This window comes from Schistocerca cancellata, chromosome 2 (assembly GCF_023864275.1).
Source record: "Schistocerca cancellata isolate TAMUIC-IGC-003103 chromosome 2, iqSchCanc2.1, whole genome shotgun sequence".
Taxonomy (NCBI): Eukaryota; Metazoa; Arthropoda; class Insecta; order Orthoptera; family Acrididae; genus Schistocerca; species Schistocerca cancellata.
In genome coordinates this window covers 602145600-602167218 of record NC_064627.1, presented here as the reverse complement: position 1 = coordinate 602167218, position 21619 = coordinate 602145600, and the positions used below count along the sequence as shown (strand labels likewise).

Below are 21619 nucleotides of genomic sequence, written 5' to 3'. Positions count from 1 at the left end.
CAGGAGAGTTTCCTATCGAGCATGAGCCCCAGGACTTTCATAGTTTCAACGAATGGAAGGGCAACAGGCCCAAGATGTAAAGATGTTGGGAGAAACCATTTGCAGCGCCAGAAATTCATACAGGCATTTCTGTCAGTGGAAAAATGAAAGTCATTGTCGATGCTCCAGGAGTAAAGACAATCAAGACATCACTGAAGACACTGCTCAGTGGGACAGGTCTGTGAAGAACTGCAATAGATGGCAAAATCGTCAACAAAAAGGGAGCCACAGATGCATGGAGGGAGACAGGCTATTATAGGGTTAATGTTGATTGCAAAGAAGACGACATTCAGGACGGAACCCTGAGGCACACTGTTTTCCTGGATAAAGGTGTCCGACAAGGCAGAAATCACATGTACCTTGAAAAGCCAGTCTTTTAAAAATTCCTGAAGGAAACAGGGCATGCGGCCAAAGAAGCCCCACATGCAAAGAGTATGGAAGATACCATTTCTCCAGCAGGTGTCTTAGGCCTTCTCCAAATCAAAAAACACAGCCATAGTCTGTGATTTCTGCAGAAAACCAGTCATGACATGGATGGGCGAAGTAACGAAATGATCAACTGCAGAACACTGCACTCTAAATCCACGATGTACATTCGTTAGTAAATTTTCCAACTCAAGCCACCATACCAGCCAGGCATGAATCATACATTCCATCACTTTGCAAACACAGCTCATGATAGAGATGAGGCTGTAGCTAGAAGGGAGGTTTGTGTCCTTACTGGGATTAGGTATGGGTATGACAGTGGCTTCACGCCAAAGTCCGGGAAATGTGCCCTCTGCCCAGCTGCTCTACTGCAGTAAGTTTCACAAGCTTTGCATAGAACTTCGCAATAGTACCTTTGTGTACACTGATGGCTCTCGGACTGACCATGGGGTCAGGTGTGCCTTCATCATTGGCGCCTGTTTTTTTTTATATCGGCTTCTGGCACACTGCTTAGTATTCACAGCCGAGCTCTTCGCCCTGTATCAGGCCACAGAGTACATCCGGTAACACAGATTTTTCAATTGTGTCCTCTGTCCAGACTCACTCAGCACCCTTCAAAGTCTATGTGCTCTGTACGTGTTAAGCAAAAAGTGCTTGCCCGCAAGAGAAAGGTGCTGCAACATCTGAATAAGGTCAGCGTCTGGCCCTGGGGTGGAGGATCGGAATGCACTGAGAGCATGACCTAGCTCCCTCATAGTAAAAGTGGCATTGTAGCATTCATGATTCTGAGAAGAGAACGGTATCACCTGAGCTCTTCCACTCATTTCCAATGGAGGAAGGCAGGGTGACAGTGGGAAGAGCTCAAAACTTCTGCAAAAGGGCAGCCCAAGGTATTGGAAATAGCTATAGGGTCTACAATAACATCATCTGCTACTGTCGGGATGGAGATTGGCGAATGGATCTTGGTCCTAGCTGAGCGCTGCTACCTTGACACTGGGCGATTTCACAACCTCAGAGCTGAATTGGAGCAGTCTAGTATAAATAACACCAAGGGAAGAATTCAAAATTTTATGGGGCTCGACATGAACTGGGTAGCCATGGAGAAGTGAGGCAGCAAGCAGTTACTGTGCTTGAGACTCAGAAGTAGTCTCCAAAAGCAAAGTGCCATTCCGTAAATGAGTGCATGATTTCACAGGGCCAGCAACTGCATTGACACTTTTCTGAATAATAAATGAGATTTACTGTAGCGAAGGACTGAGTGTCTTCAGTGCGTGAGACCACGAGGAACCGTGATGTAGCAGGAAGGGTCTTTGAATTGTTAGCCTGCTTATGTTTATGTTTCAAAGATGTTGATTGTGAAGATGACTGACTCATTGTAAGAAAATCCCCCATCATTGCCAGCATCTCTGATGGCACACTCCTTCCAAATGGAGGCCCCTTCACAAGCGGGCGCACCCACCTTAGGTGATTGTTCACACCTCAGGTCACACCTCCCGAACACCTGACAGAGGGACCAATTGGCAATTTGGGAAAGTTCCAGCTCAGACACTCACCCTTCCCTGGGCCTGGCCTGTACCAGGGGGTACGTGCGAACCCCAACTGTCGACCCAGGGAGGGGAATTACACGTTACCCAGTCACCTGTTGCGCATCAGATGCATGGACCGGCCTTCAGGAGTGCACAGGGAGGAAGAAGAAAAAGAGGAACCTCAAATGCCAAAGCGGAGGAACAAGAGGAAAAGGGAAACAAAGAAAGGAAAAAGGAGCGAAAAACAATGGTGAGACTGTTCTTCTGTTAGTGACAGAATTCCAGACATGTTCCCCACTGGAGGGGAAAAATAATAGCAAGAAGACAGACATGCAACATGGAAGAAAAAAAAATTATGCAAAGGCTGGAGCCCCATGGTAGCCAAGCACGAACCTGCCAAAAAGTGGCGAGCCCGTTGGGGGGGCGGGGGGGGGGGGGGGGGGGGGGGGTTAAACTGTGTGAACCACTCGTAATACTCAGTACAGATTAAGCACTTATCACCATAGGCTCCCTGGATCGTTTGATGTGTCTCTGTAAAGGTTTTCTGGAGTTTCATGTAAAATTTAATGCAGAAGTATTGCTCCTCTAATCTGCCATATTGACATTCGCAACCTGTGCGACAAAATGTTATACTCAATACAGCAGTGAACAATATTTCATTTCTGACACACCTCCGGTGTGAAATTACGGATGTTCTGGAATTTTTTGAACAGACCATGTATATCCGCCAACACCGGGCAAATGACTTTCAATCAAAATATCTCCCCTGTATGGGAATATAAATAATGGATGTACGGGTGCAGGTTGTAGATACATGTTTGATGACATACAGAAGTTTGAGTCTGACCACAAAGTGTGCTTGGATGGCCTAATGATAAGGCAGTCACTCGCAAGAAGCGGCAAATCATGGTTCAAGTCCCAGTTTGGCACCAATTTTCACTGTCGTTATACAGCTGATGATTGTCCATATTCACAATTGTGAATACATTTCATTTATTTTTAATTTTATTTGGAAAACATTTATTAAAATAACATCATTAAATTAATGTTACTAGATTGTGTAGAGAGTTGGTCTATACGAGGATACCTGACAGTCATGAAATTAGCATACAAATACAATCTAGTGTGATGCAGTATATTGCAATTGTAACAAGTTTTATGTGTGATAGCAGTGAAAGTATTAGCAAATACCAGACCCATGAAATTGATAAAGGCCATCCATAAATGTCAGTGGAACACATCAAATTATTTCACTTCAAATTTTACCTGCAAACATTTTTCATCTCCCGCCTTCTACTTCCTTCCCTCCTAATCACTATCCTATCATCATCATTCGGTGACTTGGTGATTCAGGAAGTTATATTGTCCTTATGGTACTTATAACTATCCACAAACCTAGACCTCGGGCAATCCATGACGCTATTACTAGGTGTGTCTTCTATTTCACAAAAAACAAATAAAATATTTGAGTGAGGGACAATCTAGTGTAATACTACCAAGATTATTAGTATAATGTAATGCTGTCATCAGATGTATGCAAGACAGAACTTCCCAATTATTTGCTAACCAAAGGAGAGAATCATTTACTTTCAAGTGCATGTAATGTTAGCAAATTACAATACTACATTTTATTGGCAGAACACTTAAAAGGAGCAACAACTCTACTAAAGAGATTGCCTACACTGTGCTTGTCCATCTTCTTTTGGAATACCACTGCACAGTGTGGGATCCTTACCAGATATGATTGATGGAGTACAACGAGAAAGTTCAAAGAAGAACAGCAAATTTTGTGTTATCGAGAAATAGGGGAGACAGTATCACTGACAGGATACAGGATTTAGGGGTGCACATCATTAAAATAAATGGGTCTTTCGCTGCGGTGGAATCTTCTTGCGAAATTTCAACCATCAGCTTTCTCCTCCAAATGTGAAAACATTTTATTGAGATCAACCTACAAAGGCAGAAATGATCATCATAATAAAATAAGGGAAATCAGAGCTCACCTGGAAAGATAATAGGTATTTTATTTTTCCATGTGCTGTATTGTGAAGGTCGTTTGATGAACCCTATGCCATAGGTGTATCAAGTATAGGAGCTCATATTATCTGCAAACTATGGAACTAGTTAAAGTACATTATGTATTGCTGTATCAGTTATGTACATTGCTGTAACAGCTAAATTTCATTACATTAACTAAAAACTATGTTAACTTCAAAACATGACATTCATGAAATCAATACAAACTTTTACATAAACTGCACATTTGTCAATCACAAATAACATAGTATTTTTGGTTCTATCATCAATTTTTAAAAATTCTACGTGTGTATAGCCAATACAGTTGAAGTTTTTTAATTAAAATGTCCAAATTAATCCCTGATTACTCATTAAATAAATAAAATGAAACAGTAAACTTAGTAACTCAAAAAGTTATTTATGGCGTAAATCTACTACAATGGAAATTCAATGAAACAATTATTGTGATAATTTGTCACATTTTATACTTGATGTTGCCATATGTGGAAGAGATGCATTTTTGATCAATTGATGTACATCATGTAAGCATCCAATGCTACAAAAATTTTTCAACCTATTTTCATGTTGCAAGATTGTAGGAAATCACATACCTTTATTATCCTGTCTTGTACCTTGCAGTATCTCATGTGAAGGTAGTAGCCATTATCGAAACTGATGGAGAATAAATAAAATTGAACTGCTGTTGGCACAAAAAATTATTTTCTTGCAAATAAAATTACAGCTGATCTAAACCTAAAGCTTCCATGCCTCAACAAGTTGACAGTTTGCTCAGAAGGCTGTACTTCCCAATTTCAAAACAAGTATACCATATTCAATTTGTGTGTGATGGAGAAAGTATTTGAAGTGAATACAGACTTGTTATTCTACGCCAAATCTCATGTTAAAGGTGCGGCAGATGCTATTGATAGTGCAACTGCAGGGTGTGTGGAACAAGGTGAATTTTTAAATCAAAACTTTTTAAAATATTTTTATGGCATGTGCTGAAAATGGAGAAGCCAGTATGATGTTTCTGAAACCCATTTTGAAAGGTAAGAATATATTCATACTACATGAAAGCGACATTTCTTTTGTTAAAACTAAACAAGCTTTAAAACTAATGAATGAGCAAAGACTATTCAAAAAGATAATACATATTACTACAGATTTGTCTAAAATTACCTCGATCTCTGATTGCAAGTTAACTAATCCTAATTTTCAACAGAAAAATATAACAAAAAGTTATAAAATTGTAAAAGTATTCAAACTGTATAATTTGTGTGTAGTTTCTGTTAAGTATCAAATCTACATTAAGAATCCCAGAATTTGCACAAGTCTTGTACAGAACCAACAGTGTCCCACATATCTTGAGTATTTAATACTTATCTAGGCAAAATTTAAAGTTTTGGGTTGAACTTTCATGAATAAAGTATTTCACTCTTCATGTGTATGAATTAAAAAAAAAAAAAAGTTGGAGGGAGGGATGGGTGGCAGGTTAGTAATTCAACTACATTCACACAATTTTTGGAATCTATAAATTCATGTGCAGTGTAAGAAATTTTTAATCTCCCATACGGAACCTTTAATTTTCCAGCTTAAATACAATTTAAGATACGAAGTTCTTTCATGAATTATCTCTGTCTGAATGCACTATTCATCATTTAGAACAGGGCTTCACAGGAAATGGACTCTGTGAGCATATGCCTGTGAGCAACAACCACCGTATCTCCCTCCATCACCATAGGGAACAGGCAGAAGATCTGTGACAAGACTTTCTAAATGAGGAACTCGATCCTGAAGGAAATACTTGGAGAAATCTATACTGTCTTAATGTTACCTGTCACATTACAGATCAATTACTTCCAGTTACAATTCAGCATGAATTGGGTACTGGAAGCTTTTTCATTTTCCCTTTCAGTTGGACTACGAATCCTGTTTCATTTCCCCAACATGGTTGACCTTACACACACGTACAAACAAATAAATTCCATGAAAAACTCACATTTTTTTACATTTCCTTCAACAGTGCTAAGAAAGTCAAATCTAGTTCTGTGCCAGTGATGTCTACACTTTCACAGACCTGTAAAGAATGCACAATAAACTCCTAACAATGATTTTCCAAGCTGGCTCTTAACATTATCTGCCATAGCCTATGCGAGACATGATTTTCGTGTTTTATAACGGCACCACATGAAACTGTTCTACCTGAAATGGACGTAAATGTTCAGCTGCAACTACCCATCTTTTTGTGTAAAAAGATCTCATTCTGCAGATCGAAATGTGAAGACAGTGTTGGTGTTACATAATGCTGACTCGCCATTTCTGATATTAGGGAGCACTGCTATCAAAACTGACTCTACCCTATTTCAGAGTTGGTGCCTCTCCCATGTTGTTGCCACCGCAGTTTGCACACTCATTCCCCCTTATTACCACCATGCAGCAACTACTCGTGAGCAAGAGCCTGAGCAGGTGCAAGTGCTCATGCTCGTGCCCGTGCTCAATATAAATGAGTTGTTAAGCCCTGATTCCAATGAAGTTATGTACCTCATCAAATATGAGTGTGACTGCCATGTACAACACTTGGAATGGCTCATTCTACATCCCTACATCCCATCCTTAATGAAGGGATCTACAGAAGATGATTATGTGAATGAATTTTCATTTCCACTACTAGTGTTCTAATCCACTATTTTAATCATAGTTCTTTAATGATATACTGATATGGTTCAAGTATTTATTGTCTGTCATTACAAATTTACTCCATGTTTCAGCAAAGAGTGTCATTGCGATCTTACAGAAAAATACACGTGGAAACTAAAATATCTGTTGTTTTTATATGGTATCACTACTAACTACATTTATAACAGTGATGTGGGTGTCTAAGGAATGTCTCTGTACAGAAGGAGCTCCCACTGAAAAATTTTGAGAAATTCTGGTACACATGTATCAGACATTTTACATAAACATCTAAAAAAAATCAGGTATGAAATTCATGTGAAAAACACTAAATTGAGAGAGAATGGCATATGGATTATTAAGCAAATATAAGGTAATCTTAATTATACACAATTTAACTTTTAGGTCGGTCAGTCACAATACATAGGCAAGCAATAAAAATCTGTAAAAATAATCTGAACAGTTAGCAACCGATAAAAAAAACTTATTTGCTAATATGTGACAAGAAACTTAGCTGAACGACTTTTTTCTGTGGAGATGACTGATGTGTAAGTACCTGCAGGTAATCAGCACCAGGACCAGTACAGCCTACAGATGCTGCTTTGGTTTCTGCTGACAGGAATTGCCTGGCAGCACGTACCAGAGCCCAGGCTTCTGCAGGATTGTTCCCCAATGAACCTTCACATCTAGCAGCTGCAGCCCAGCACAAGCCAGCATACTGAGGGAGTTCTTCTCGTTCGCATCTTAATGCCAAAGCACCTTTACAAAATAACAGCTATGATCAGAGTGTGCAGCTTTAAAATAAAAAAACACCTTTAAATTACGACATCAGTGTTAATTTGTACTGTTTTCCCTTTAATGTATTGACTATACATTATCTTCGACTTATTATAATGATTTCAGACCTACTTTCAAATTTTCTCTATTATGTTCTTAAATGTTTCTGTACGAAGATGATTCAGGAGTACCGCCCAGTTAAAACTTGCCCCTCTGCATCCTCTCAACAGTAATATACCAAAGATCCCCCAAACAATCAAATGGTGTAGTGGTTGAAGAAAGAACAGGTCATACTCATCATCTGCAAGAAGAGTTGATAACTGACCCACAGAACTACAGTTCAGTGTCACTTGTATCCATCATTTGTAGATTCTTAAAAATATCCCAAGCTCAAACATAATGAAATTTCTGAAATAGAATGAATAAACAACAATCATATCAAAGCTAACTCACATTTTTATCACATGACATCCTGAAAGCAATGAATGTAGGCAGACTGGTAGATGGAATACTTCTTGACTTCAAAAAAATTGACTTGGTACCACAGCAACATTTATTGATGAAACTATCTAACTAAATTTGTGAGCAGGTTAAGGAATTTGTGGTAGGGAGGAAGTAGTATTACCTTCGATGGAGAGTCATCAATGGAAATACACTCCTGGAAACGGAAAAAAGAACACATTGACACCGGTGTGTCAGACCCACCATACTTGCTCTGGACACTGCGAGAGGGCTGTACAAGCAATGATCACACGCACGGCACAGCGGACACACCAGGAACTGCGGTGTTGGCCGTCGAATGGCGCTAGCTGCGCAGCATTTGTGCACCGCCGCCGTCAGTGTCAGCCAGTTTGCCATGGCATACGGAGCTCCATCGCAGTCTTTAACACTGGTAGCATGCCGCGACAGCGTGGACGTGAACCGTATGTGCAGTTGACGGACTTTGAGCGAGGGCATATAGTGGGCATGCGGGAGGCCGGGTGGACGTACCGCCGAATTGCTCAACACGTGGGGCGTGAGGTCTCCACAGTACATCGATGTTGTCGCCAGTGGTCGGCGGAAGGTGCACATGCCCGTCGACCTGGGACCGGACCGCAGCGACGCACGGATGCACGCCAAGACCGTAGGATCCTACGCAGTGCCGTAGGGGACCGCACCGCCACTTCCCAGCAAATTAGGGACACTGTTGCTCCTGGGGTATCGGCGAGGACCAATCGCAACCGTCTCCATGAAGCTGGGCTACGGTCCCTCACACCATTAGGCCGTCTTCCGCTCACACCCCAACATCGTGCAGCCCGCCTCCAGTGGTGTCGCGACAGGCGTGAATGGAGGGACGAATGGAGACGTGTCGTCTTCAGCGATGAGAGTCGCTTCTGCCTTGGTGCCAATGATGGTCGTATGCGTGTTTGGCGCCGTGCAGGTGAGCGCCACAATCAGGACTGCATACGACCGAGGCACACAGGGCCAACACCCGGCATCATGGTGTGGGGAGCGATCTCCTACACTGGCCGTACACCACTGGTGATCGTCGAGGGGACACTGAATAGTGCACGGTACATCCAAACCGTCATCAAACCCATCGTTCTACCATTCCTAGACCGGCAAGGGAACTTGCTGTTCCAACAGGACAATGCACGTCCGCATGTATCCCATGCCACCCAACGTGCTCTAGAAGGTGTAAGTCAACTACCCTGGCCAGCAAGATCTCCGGATCTGTCCCCTATTGAGCATGTTTGGGACTGGATGAAGCGTCGTCTCACGCAGTCTGCACGTCCAGCACGAACGCTGGTCCAACTGAGGCGCCAGGTGGAAATGGCATGGCAAGCCGTTCCACAGGACTACATCCAGCATCTCTACGATCGTCTCCATGGGAGAATAGCAGCCTGCATTGCTGCGAAAGGTGGATATGCACTGTACTAGTGCCGACATTGTGCATGCTCTGTTGCCTGTGTCTATGTGCCTGTGGTTCTGTCAGTGTGATCATGTGATGTTTCTGACCCCAGGAATGTGTCAATAAAGTTTCCCCTTCCTGGGACAATGAATTCACGGTGTTCTTATTTCAATTTCCAGGAGTGTACAAGTAACTTTCAGTATGTTGAGTCCTTTGCTGGTCATACAGCCAAGTAAAAAAATCCATGAAATTCTCACATTTATTTACATATACAAGCTGACTTACATATTTTGCTTTGCAACAATGACAAAAATGAATTTGTGACAATATAATGTAATTGGATAACCTCCTGCTGCCACTATCCAGTTACACTTTATTTTCCTTTGTGTGAGACCATGGGTGCCACATAGGTCCAATTTGAAATTCTACATTCTAACATTCTACAATTCCAGTTGTGTCTTTTCACATAATCTTTCACTGATTGTGTCAATATCCAAGTGTATCACAATACAATGTGCGTTTTCAAACATCTGCGATTGCTGCAAATAACTCTTGCTGTATCGTCAGTTGTAAGCTTCACTTGCGCATTTTAGAAACTTTTGGCTACAGCATCCTCATTCAAAACCAATCATTTATGTCAAAAAGCTATATTTTTGAGGATTTTCAGATGCTTGCAAACATCTATTATCCAGAATTTCTGTAAATTGTGAGTGTAGTGCATAGTCTATTTCACAGTAAATTGGTGTTTGTGATTTACAGTTACTTTAAGTAACTAACTTATGTTACATTAGTTTTATCTTTTAATATGAGTGTATTTTGTCTGTATTTGACATAGATTAATGCTATTGTCAAGTTTGTTAGTGATCATAACCCAAAAAACAAATCAGCAAAACAGTAAATTCTATACAAAGTTTTTCTGTTATCGTAATACTGTAGATATCTCATTTTGGCTGCTAATCACTTCAGTCCTAAAACACTATTGGTAATAGTTGTAGCACATCAAACTCATAAATTAAATTAAATGACAATTAATGAACTCAGTTTAAAGTTATTTGTTTACCGTTCTGTAAAATATTGCACAGGCACAATGCATGCCCACTGTGCAGGCTGATATTGGGCACAGGATGAGTTAGTTGCTATTTGTAAGCAATTCAAAACTGCCCTGACTACTCTCAAGTGATTGGAAGCTGGGTGTGTTGGGAGGGTTACCGAATATCATGTAAAGATATTAAAGTTACTTCAAGTATTCTCTCTCGTGTGGATACCGTCTCTTCTGCAGCAAATACAGAACCCATCACTACGCATCCACTTGGCTGTGAGTGGAGTGTCAGTGGTAGGTATAGATCATTCTGTTCACAGAAGACAATGTTTACAGAGTATGCAGGGTGTTAGCTCATCTTTATAACCAACAAGTTCCAGGTGCTGTCTTCCACTGAACCAAAAACTGAGCTAGTGAGACTCACTTCAGCTGTTGGGGAAACGTGCTATCTCTCATGTCAAGGGGAGGGAAACACAAAAGGGTAGGGGTCTATTCATTACCAGAACTTGAAACATGGCAAACAGTGGTACCCCTCAGCAAAACTGTAGCAAGGGATGGGAAGCAACACTGTACAGTCAGTGTGTGTGCCTGGGGGCCTCATTATCTATTTATTTATTTACTTATCTACAAAGGGCGTTCAAAACGTTTTGCAGTCATCTCTATTTTTTTTATTTTTTTGCAGGGGAAGAATGAAATTTTTTGTGAACATACTTGGAACACTTAGCTACAAGTTGGTATATAAAAGCATTTTCTTTTATTTACATGTGAGCCATAATGGACCGTGAAGTAGAAGTCAGGTTGCAACAATGGTTGGTGATGGAATTCCTCTTCAAGACTGGCAATGACTCTGCCACATCAATTCACAGGAAGTTGCTCCCTGTTTATGTGGAGGACACAGTGGATCGCAGCAGTATCCAGTGATGGTTGCAGAGGTATAAAGAAAGTGATTTCTCTGTACTGGACAATCTACGATGCGGTAGACAATCGACAGCAGTGAGTGATGTGAATAAGGGGACCCAGGATGAAACACGGTTGTTTTTATTCGAACCAGAGAGCAAAAACCAATCCATGGATTGGTGTCATCTGGGTTCCGTTCAGAAGAAGAAACCAAGACTTTCACGAACAGTAGGCCAAAAGGTGATGGTCTCCTTTTTCTGGGATCAGTGTGGTATGATTTTCATTGACTTTTTGGAACCTGGCTCTACAATTAACTGGGACCGTTAATGTTTGTCACTGGACAAGCTGCAACGTGCCATCAAGACCCACAGATCACAGCTTCAGGGTCAGTTCATCAGACTACACGATGACAATGCCAAACCCCACACAGCCCTTATGATGCAGGAGAAAATCAGGAAAATGGGTTGGAAACTTGTTCCTTATCCTCTCCACAGTCCGGACTTGGCTGATTTTTACCTCTTTGGTCGTCTGAAGACATACCTACACAGTAAAACATGGGATAGTGAGAAAAACCTTATTTCCTGAGTCAAGCAATGGTGTAAAAGACAATCCCCAGAATTTTACCAAAGTGCATTTACATCGTGCAAAGAATGTTGGACCAGATGCATCACAGCTGATGGAGGCTACATTTAGTAGGCTCGATGTACAGCTAAATGTTCCAAATATGTTCACAGAAAACTTCATTCTCCTCCTACAAAAAATTAAAAAAAAATTAGAGATGACTGTGCAAAACTTTTTGAATGCCCTTTGTAGTGCTTATTTAGCCTGGCCAGATAAAACTTACTAAAGAAGCTATTCCAGCTGCCATTGAGGGAACAAGGTGCAACCAACTGCAGATGGCGCATGTTGGGACAGATGATTCTTATTGTCTGGGCTCTAAGATCACATTTGGATCACTCCAAAACTGGCAGAGAAGACTAAGAACATCTAATGAGCTCTTGGAGTTTCAGTACAGCTCACAATTTGCAGCACTTCCCCCACAACAGATCATTGCTCCCTGGTTTTGAGTTGAGCAGAAGGCTTGAACCAGAGACTGTGGAGGCTCTGTGACAAGCTAGGCTGTCACTTCCTAGATTTGTGCCACAGGGTCGAGAACTGTGAAGTGCCCTTAAAAGGGTCAAGTGTGCAGCAAACATAAGAAACTGCCACCAAAGTGTGTGTGGCACTCACACAAGATATTTTTACAGTAGACAACTCTCCATCTGCTCCAGATAACGGTATCTATTGGATACCAGGCAGGAAAGATCGAAAGAAATGCCTCCTACAAGTGAGAGTATTAGAATACAAGTGGTTAAGTGTCAAAGCATTCACAACAAAGTGACAGAGTGAAGCACTCCTAAAAACAAGAGCAGCTCACATAATACTAGATATAGAAAGTGGGTTAAAATCTGAAGTTGACAGCAGTGAGATTTTTAGGTAAATTTAAGCATATATCAAAAGGATAGGTAAATGGGCCTTCCCTGAACCACAGACCTTGCTGTTGGTGGGGAGTGGGGAGGCTTGCATTCCTCAGAGGTACAGGTAGCTGCACTGTAGGTGCAACCACAACAGAGGCATCTGTTGAGAGGCCAGACAAACATGTGGTTCCTGAGGAGGGCAGCAGCCTTTTCAGTGGTTGCAGAGGCAACAGTCTGGATGATTGATTGATATGGCCTTGTAACATCAACCACAATGGTCTTGCTGCACTGTGCTGGTACTGTGAACAGCTGAAAGCAAGGGAAACTACATGCATAACTTTTTCCCATGGGTATGTGGCTCTACTGTATGGTTAAATGGCAGTGGCATCTTCATGGGTAAAATATTCCGGAGGTAAAATAGTCCCCTATTTGAATCTCCGGGCAAGGACTACACAGGAGGATGTCATTAACAGGAGAAACAAAACTGGCATTCTACGGATCGAAGCATGGAATGTCTGCTCCCTTAATCAGGTAGACAGGTTAGAAAATTTAAAAAGGGAAACGGATAAGATAATGTTAGATATCGTGGGAGTTAGTGAAGTTCGGTGACAGGAGAAATAGGAATTCTGCTCAGGTGAATACAGGGTTATAAATACAAAATCAAATATGGATAATGCAGGAGTAGGTTCAATAACGAATAAAAAATTGGAATTTGGATAAGCTACTATGAAATGTATAGCGAATGCATTATCATAGCTAAGATAAACACGAAGCCTACACCCAGCACAGTAGTACAAATTGTTTATACCCCAACTAGCTCAGCAGATGATGAAGTGATAGAAAAAATGGACGAGGAGGTACAAGAAATTACTCAGATAATTAAGGGAGACAAAATTTTAGTAGTCATCACGGACTGGAATTCAATAGTAGATAAAGGAAGAGAACATAAAACAGTAGGTGAATATGGACTGGGAGAAAGGAATGAAAGAGGAAGCCACCTAGTACAATTTTGTACAGACCATAATTTAATCATAGTGAACACTTGGTTTAAGAATCATAAAAGAAGGCTGTATACGTCGAAGAGACCTGGAGACACCAGAAGGTTACAGATTGATTACATAATGGTACGACAGAGATTTTGGAAACCTATTTTAAGTTGTAAGACATTTCCAGGGACAGATGTGGACTCTGACCACAATTTTTTGTTTATGAACTGTGGACTAAAACTGAAGAAACTGCAAAAAGGTAGGAATTTAAAGAGATGGAATCTGAATAAACTGAAAGGGCCAAATCTTGTACAGAAATTCAGAGGGAGCATTAGTGAGCATTAGTGAATGATTGTCAAGAACAGGGAAAAGCAGTACAGTAGAAGAAGAATGGGAGCTTTGAGGGATGAAACAGTCAAGGCAGCAGAGGATCAAGTAGGTAAAAACATGAGGGGCAGAAGAAATCCTTATAACACAAGATATATTAAATTTAATTGATGAAAGGAGAAAATATAAAGATGCAGTAAATGGTGCACGCAAAAGGGAATACAAACACCTAAAAAAAAGGGAATGACAGGAAGTGCAAAATGGCTACACAGGAGTGGCTGGAGGGCAAAGTGTGTATCACTAGGGGATGCTGCCTACAAGAAAATTAAAGAAACCTTTGGAAAAAAGAGGACCATCTGTATGAAATCACAAGCTCATATGGAAAGCCAGTCCTATGCAAAGAAGAGAAAGCAGAAATGTGGAAGGAGTATATAGAGGGACTATACATGGGATATGTACTTCAGGGCAATATTATGGAAATGGAAGAGGACATAGGTGAAGACGAGATGGGAGATATGGTACCGCATGAAGAATTTGACAGAGCATTGAAAGACCTAACTCAATACAAGGCCTCAGGAGAAGACAGCATTCCGTTAGATCTACTGATGACCTTGGGAGAGCAAGCCATGACAGAACTCTTCCATATGGTGAGCAAGATGTATAAGATAGGCAGAATACCTTCAGACTTCAAGAAGAATATAATAATTCCAAGTCCAAAGAAAGCAGGTGTCAACCTATCAGTTTAATAAATCACAGTTGCAAAACCTTAACAAGGATTCTTTACAGAAGAATGGAAAAACTAGTAGAAGCCAACCTCAGGTAACATCAGCTTGAATTCCAAAGAAATGTGGGAATTTGCGAGGCAATACTGACCCTATGACTACTCAGAGAAGACAGGTTGAGGAAAGTAAACTTACATCTATAGCATTTTTAGACTTAGAGAAAGCTTTTGACAATGTTGACTGGAATACTCTCTTTCAAATTCTGTTGGTGGCAGGTGTAAAATACAGCAAGCGAAAGGCTATTTAGAATTTGTATAGAAACCAGATGGCAGTTATAAGAGTACAGAGGCATGAAAGGGAATCAGTAGTTGAAAAAGGAGTGAGACAGGTTTGTAGCTTATCCCTGATGTTACTCAATCTTTATATTGAGCAGGTAGTACAGGAATAAAAAAGAAAAATTTGGAGTAGATGATAAAGTCCAGGGAGAAAAAGTAAAAACTTTTCAGGTTTGCCAATGATATTTTAATTCTGACAGAGACAGCGAAGGACTTGGAAGAGTGGCTGAATGGAAAGGACAGTGTCTTGAAAGGTGGATGTAAGATGAACATCAACAAAAGCAAAACAAAGATAATGGAATGTAGTCAAATTAAATCATGTGATGCTGAGGGAATCAGATTAGAAAATGAGATCCTTAAAGTAGCAGATGGGTTTTGCTATTTGGGTGACAAAATAACTTATGATGGTCAAAGTAGAGAGGATATAAAATTTAGACAGGCAATGGCAAGATAAGTGTTTCTGAAGAGGAGAAATTTGTTAAAATTGAGTATAGATTGAAGTGTCAGGAAGTCTTTTCTGAAACTATTTGTATGGAGTGTATGGAAGTGAAACATGGACGACAAACAGTTTAGAAAAGAGGGGAATAGAAGCTTTTGAAATGTGGTGCTACAGACGATTAGATGAGTAGATCAAATAACTAATGACGAGGTACTGAATAGAATTGCGGAGAAAAGAAATTTGTGACACAACCTGACTGAAGGAATCGATTGGTAGGATACATTCCGAGACATCAAGGGATCACCAATTTAGTACTGGAGGGAAGTGTGTGTGTGTGTGTGTGTGTGTGTGTGTGTGTGTGTGTGTGTGTGTGTGTGTGAGGGGGGGGGGGGGATAAAAACTGCACAGGGAGGCAAAGAAACAAACAGTAAGCAGATTCAGAAGTATGTGGGTTGCAGTAGTTATTCAGAGATGAAGAAGCTTGCACAGGATGGAGTAGCATGGAGAGCTGCATCAAACCAGTCTTTGAACTGAAGACCACAACAACAACAACAACAACAGGTAAATGGAAACAGAGGTGGTGTATTTGACGTAGTAGACAAGAAAGTCAAAACCTCCGAGTCAGAAGTTGCAGCTGCATGTGAGACTGTCTGTACCACACTCAGCATCAGGGTTGGATGTAAAACTATGACAGGGTCCTCTTATCGACCACCTGACTCATCTTGTGATGTGTCTGAAAAGTTAGGAGAAAACTGCACGTCTGTAGTATGTATGTATGCCTACCATATTGTAATCATCAGAGGAGACTTCCATCATCCAACAATCAATTGGGATAGTTACAGTTAGTGACATCATGTAAAACATTACTAATTCTCTGAAAACTACGTAGGGCAAATAGTTCAGAACCTCAACCATGATTTTAAAAACTTGATATAATGGCAACAAAGAGACATGACCTTTTTGAGAATGTCCACATAGAAACATATCAGTGACCTCAGGCAGTTACAGTAACAATGATACCAAAGAACAAAAGAACAAAGAACAGTTAAAACAAGTAGTTTTTTTTTGTCCAGTAAATTATATAAAGAAGCAATAGCGGCATATCTCAGTGAGGAATCTGAAACTTTTAGCTCAAGAGATATGGCTCAAGTCTAAAAGAATAGTTTACTTTACCATGCAATGGATAGATATGCGCTCGACAGAACAGTTCACAAAGGGAAGGGACCTCCATGGTATCCAGTCACTGTAAAGAAACTTCTAAAGTAACAGATTACTGCATAATAGCTGTAAAGCAAAGTACATGGTTATTACAAATGATTGAAGCGATTTCGCAGCTCTACAATAACTTTATTATTTGAGATATTTTCACAATGCTTTGCACACACATACAAAAACTCAAAAAGTTTTTTTAGGCATTCACAAATGTTCGATATGTGCCCCTTTAGTGATTCGGCAGATATCAAGCCAATAATAAAGTTCCTCCCACACTCGGTGCAGCATGTCCCCATCAATGAGTTCGAAAGCATCGTTCATGCGAGCTCGCAGTTCTGGTACGTTTCTTGGTAGAGGAGGTTTAAACACTGAATCTTTCACATAACCCCATCACTTCATCACTGAAAACAAGTTTCGCACTGAACGCATCCTCTTCCATGAGCTGTTGCAACCGCGCCGAAAATTCAAAGCGTTTGACTTTGTCATCGGGTGTCAGGGCTTGTAGCAATTTTAAATGGTAAGGCTTCTGCTTTAGCCTTTTCCGTAAGATTTTCCAAACCGTTGGCTGTGGTACGTTTAGCTCCCTGCTTGCTTTATTCATCGACTTCCGCGGGCTACGCGTGAAACTTACCTGCACACGTTCAACGCTCACTGCAGGCCGACCTGTTGATTTCCCCTTACAGAGGCATCCAGAAGCTTTAAACTGCGCATACCATTGCCAAATGGAGTTAGCAGTTGGTGGATCTTCGTTGAACTTCGTCCTGAAGTGTCGTTGCACTGTTATGACTGACTGATGTGAGTGCATTTCAAGCACGACATACGCTTTCTCGGCTCCTGTCGCCATTTTGTCTCACTGCGCTCTCGAGCGCTCTGGCGGCAGAAACCTGAAGTGCAGCTTCAGCCGAACAAAACTTTATGAGTTTTTCTACGTATCTGTAGTGTGTCTTGACCATATGTCAATGAATGGAGCTACAGTGAATTTATGAAATCGCTTCAATCATTTGTAATAGCCCTTTATAGTGCTACAGATAGATGAAATGCATTTAGCTGTCAAGAGCAATGTGTGAAGCCATCAATGACTACTGTAGCAGAATAGTGTCAAAAGATCTTTCACAAGACCCAAATAAATTCTTGCTCCGCATAAAAGCTGTTAGTGGCAGAAAAGTTAGTGTGCGCACACTCATAGATGAGACAAAAACAGAAATTGTGAGTACCAAAGCAGAAGCTGAAATACTGTTTTCAAACGTTCCTTTGCAAAGCAAAACCCAGGAATATGCTCCAGTTCAATTCTGGTATCACTGAAAAGATGAGTGAAATTGACATAAGTGTCAAAGTCTGACAGCTGATATGATTAAAACTGATCACAGGTTCAGGTCACAATCGAATCCCAATCACATTCTATACCGGGGCTGAGTTAGCCCTTCCTCTAACTATAATTACCATAGATACCTTGAATAAAAAGAACCTTGTCCAGAAAGCACAGATCACACCTATCTAAAAAGGGAAGTGATCTACAAAATTTTAGAACACTTACGCTCAAATGTAACGAGATATCTCAAACACAATAACTTTCTTTATGCCAACCAGCACAGGTACCTAAAACATCTATCATATGAAGCCCAGCTTGCACTTTCCTGAAATGACTTACTGCAGGCATCGGGTTAAGACCAAGTAGATGCAGTAATCCTCAATTCCTGAAAAGTATTTGACTCAGTACCATACCTAAACTTATTATCTATACTACCATAGAAAGAAAAATCAATGTTTAAAAACAATGTTACTAAAAATCTCTAAATTATCTTGAGCCATTTACTTTAAATTTATACTTCTGAGCACCTCCCTGAGTGGCAGATATGAGGAGCCCTGGGAAACCAAGGTGGACCAAATATTATCGCAAAACCAATCAGCATCTGATCTGGTCTCCAGCAGCTGTTGGTAAGCATTTGTTCACCTCGTTGATGTGGCTGAAGATGTACAGCTTGATCTCAACAATTAAGTCTTATACTCTCATAACCTCCATCAGAGATTACCCAAAAACACTCTTCAACTTGAAGCAACCATGACAGAACAGCAAGAAAGAATTCTACTACCACAGGTCCCAGTCAATAGAATGGATTCCCTTTCTCGTCATAGGATTCTGGGAGACCAGACATGCCACATAGTGAAGGATCAGAGCGTCTCAAAATCTCTTTGAGGAAACCAAAATTTTTAATAGGTACACTGAACATAAACACCTTACTGAAACCAGGAAAACTAAACACCTAACAAATACACTACACAGATTCAGCATCAAAATTATGGTCCTGTAAGAATCCCAGTTTACAGATGAAAATCACTTTGATTCTGGGAGTTACAGGTTCTATAAAGGAATACTTCCAGTACATATCAACACAGAACCGAAACAATTTGGCACAGGTCCATCACAGATTCACTCGCTGATTTTATGTCATGTTCGGAAAGACGCTCAAAACTATCAATAAAATCAGGAAACAAGGCACACACACTAATTAATGGTCACAACCAACAAATGACTACCACAGAAAAGACCTACAGGTGTTACATGACTCCAGGAACTTCTGGAAGAAACCATGAACAAAATTCCTAAACATCACATCAGAATCCTGCTAGGTGATTTCAGTGGGCAGTTAGGAAAAGAAAAACATGGGAGAATCACAGTATTGTAAACCACTCATAACAGGAACAATAAAAATGGTGTCACCTCATAAGCTTCAGCCAAAATTTTAATATAAAAATTATGTCAACACAATTCAAGAAACTAACACATAACTAAAGACATGAAAATCCCCAATAGAACACTGTTGTGACTCGCCGATCTTTCAAAGTGCCGCCGTGCAGTTACACGCGTCCTCTACATGCGGTGCTGTCTGCCAGCCATGCAGCAGCAGCGCCTCCTAAGCAGCCAGCCAGCCAGCGGCCGCTGGACTTGGACTCAGTTATGATTTGACTGTTAAAGTGTATACACGTCTTACTCTGTTTACTTTATCCGTGACTTTCATGTATTGTGTCTTCCTGGAAATATATTTGTTCAACTTGAAGTTATTACAATTGGCGACGAGGAGGGGATTTTTCTTTTCCATCGTTGACCCACGTGTTTCCATGGCTACTTTACAGCAACTATTGCAAGGTCTCATAGAACAGCAAATGCTTCTCACAAATGCGATTCGTGATTTCGTCGCAGCATCAAATGCGAGGCGTCTCTCGTCGTCGTCTCTACCTTCTTTTCCTCCTTACGACGAGACGGCGGAAGACTGGTCTGATTACAAAAAACGTCTCCGACAGCACTTCTTGGCATTTCATGTCGCGGACGAACAAACATGTAAGTCTCTGTTCCTTTCATGGATTTCACCTCAAATGTATCAGTTGTTGTCGCAATTGGCTCCTTTGAAAGATCCTGCGTCTTTGTCCTTTGCTAAAATGTGCTCACTTCTGTCCGTCTATTTGCACCTCTCGTGTTGCCTTTTATCGTTGTCAAAAACAACCAAATCAATCCTATCGCACTTGGGCTGCTGAACTTCATGGCCCCAGTAGAAAGTATCAATTTGTTACTGAAGTTCACAAAGAATCCTACGCCGATTCCATGGTACGGGATGCTATTATCCGATCGGCGCCCAACAAAGAAGTTAGGCAACGTGCCCTTCAGTTGGCAAATCGACTCTAGATGAAGTCCTATCCATCGCTCAGTCTTTTGAAATTTCTCGCGCCGCTGGAGAGCGAATAGAGGCATGGGGCGACATTGGGGAAATACAACCTTTGTGGGATGTTGACGAAGTGTGTGGCGTGTCCCCGCCGGCCAACGTGGCTGCAGTATGCTCCCAAGCGCAGCCTTGGCCTGACCGTAAACAAATCTCTAAGAAACTGCAGCAAAACCCATGGGAACTTCCTTCATGTCCGCAGTGTTTTACGAAACATTCATGAGAAGATTGTCCGCAACGTTGGGCCGTGTGTCACAAATGCAAAAAAAAGGTCATGTGTCATCCGTTTGCAAATCCGACCACATACATGATGTTCATGAACATGACGCTGATTCTGATTCTGTGTTGTCTGTCAACTGTACTTCTTCCCTTTCAGGGAAGTTATTCCTCACTGTCCAAATACTTGGTCGAGATGTTCGCATGCAGGTGGATACTGGTTCTGCTGCCACTATCATCAATTCTCAGACGTATCTTCAGTTGGGTTCTCCAATCCTGTCACCTGTCACTAAGCAATTACAGGCTTACAATAAACACAAGATTTCTCTCTTGGGACAATTTGATGCTGAGGTATCTTACAAATATGTCGTTCGCACTGTTCCCATATTTGTGGTCGATAATAGTAACATGGAGAATCTTTTTGGTTTCGATGCCTTTTGCGTTTTTGGGTTCTCCATAGATGACTCTGTCAATATCATCTCTGATGCTATTCCTTATGCTCAATTGGATTCCTTGTCGATGACATTTTTGTCCCTTTTTTCTCGTGGGTTAGGCCATGCAAACGACTTTGAAGCTCGTATCATGCTCAAACCCACTGCTCGGCCTAAGTTTTTTCGGGCTCGGCCCATTCCTGTTCGTGATCAGGTCAAACGGGAGCTGGCTCGTCTCACTGCTTCAGGGGTTTTGCTTCCTGTCACTTCCAGTGAGTGGTCCTCTTCTGTCGTTGTCGTTGCTAAGCCAAATGGTGATATTCATCTCTGTGGTGATTTTAAAGCCACTGTAAATGCTCAATGCCTTATTGACACTTACCCTATGCCTCGACCTGAAGAATTGTTCACTAAACTTGCTGGAGGCCAGTATTTTTCAAAACTTTACCTGTCAGAAGCTTATCATCAACGTCCTCTCGACACTGCTTCCCGGCAGTTTC

At 41.1% G+C, this 21619-nt stretch overlaps 1 protein-coding gene across 2 annotated transcripts in view; it reads right to left on the bottom strand.

Moving 5' to 3' along the window:
• LOC126162253 (40-kDa huntingtin-associated protein) overlaps positions 1-21619 on the bottom strand; it is a 92507-nt gene that overhangs the window by 54145 nt on the left and 16743 nt on the right. The window contains exons 2-3 of one of the 2 annotated variants that reach the window (XM_049918643.1): positions 12818-13050; positions 7237-7439 (exon numbers count right to left, since the gene is read on the bottom strand). In XM_049918643.1, the coding sequence (XP_049774600.1) occupies positions 7237-7439; positions 12818-13007 (393 nt within the window). In that variant the 5' untranslated portion in view covers positions 13008-13050. The remainder of the gene's footprint in view (positions 1-7236; positions 7440-12817; positions 13051-21619) is intronic. The other variant, XM_049918644.1, reaches the window with a different exon arrangement.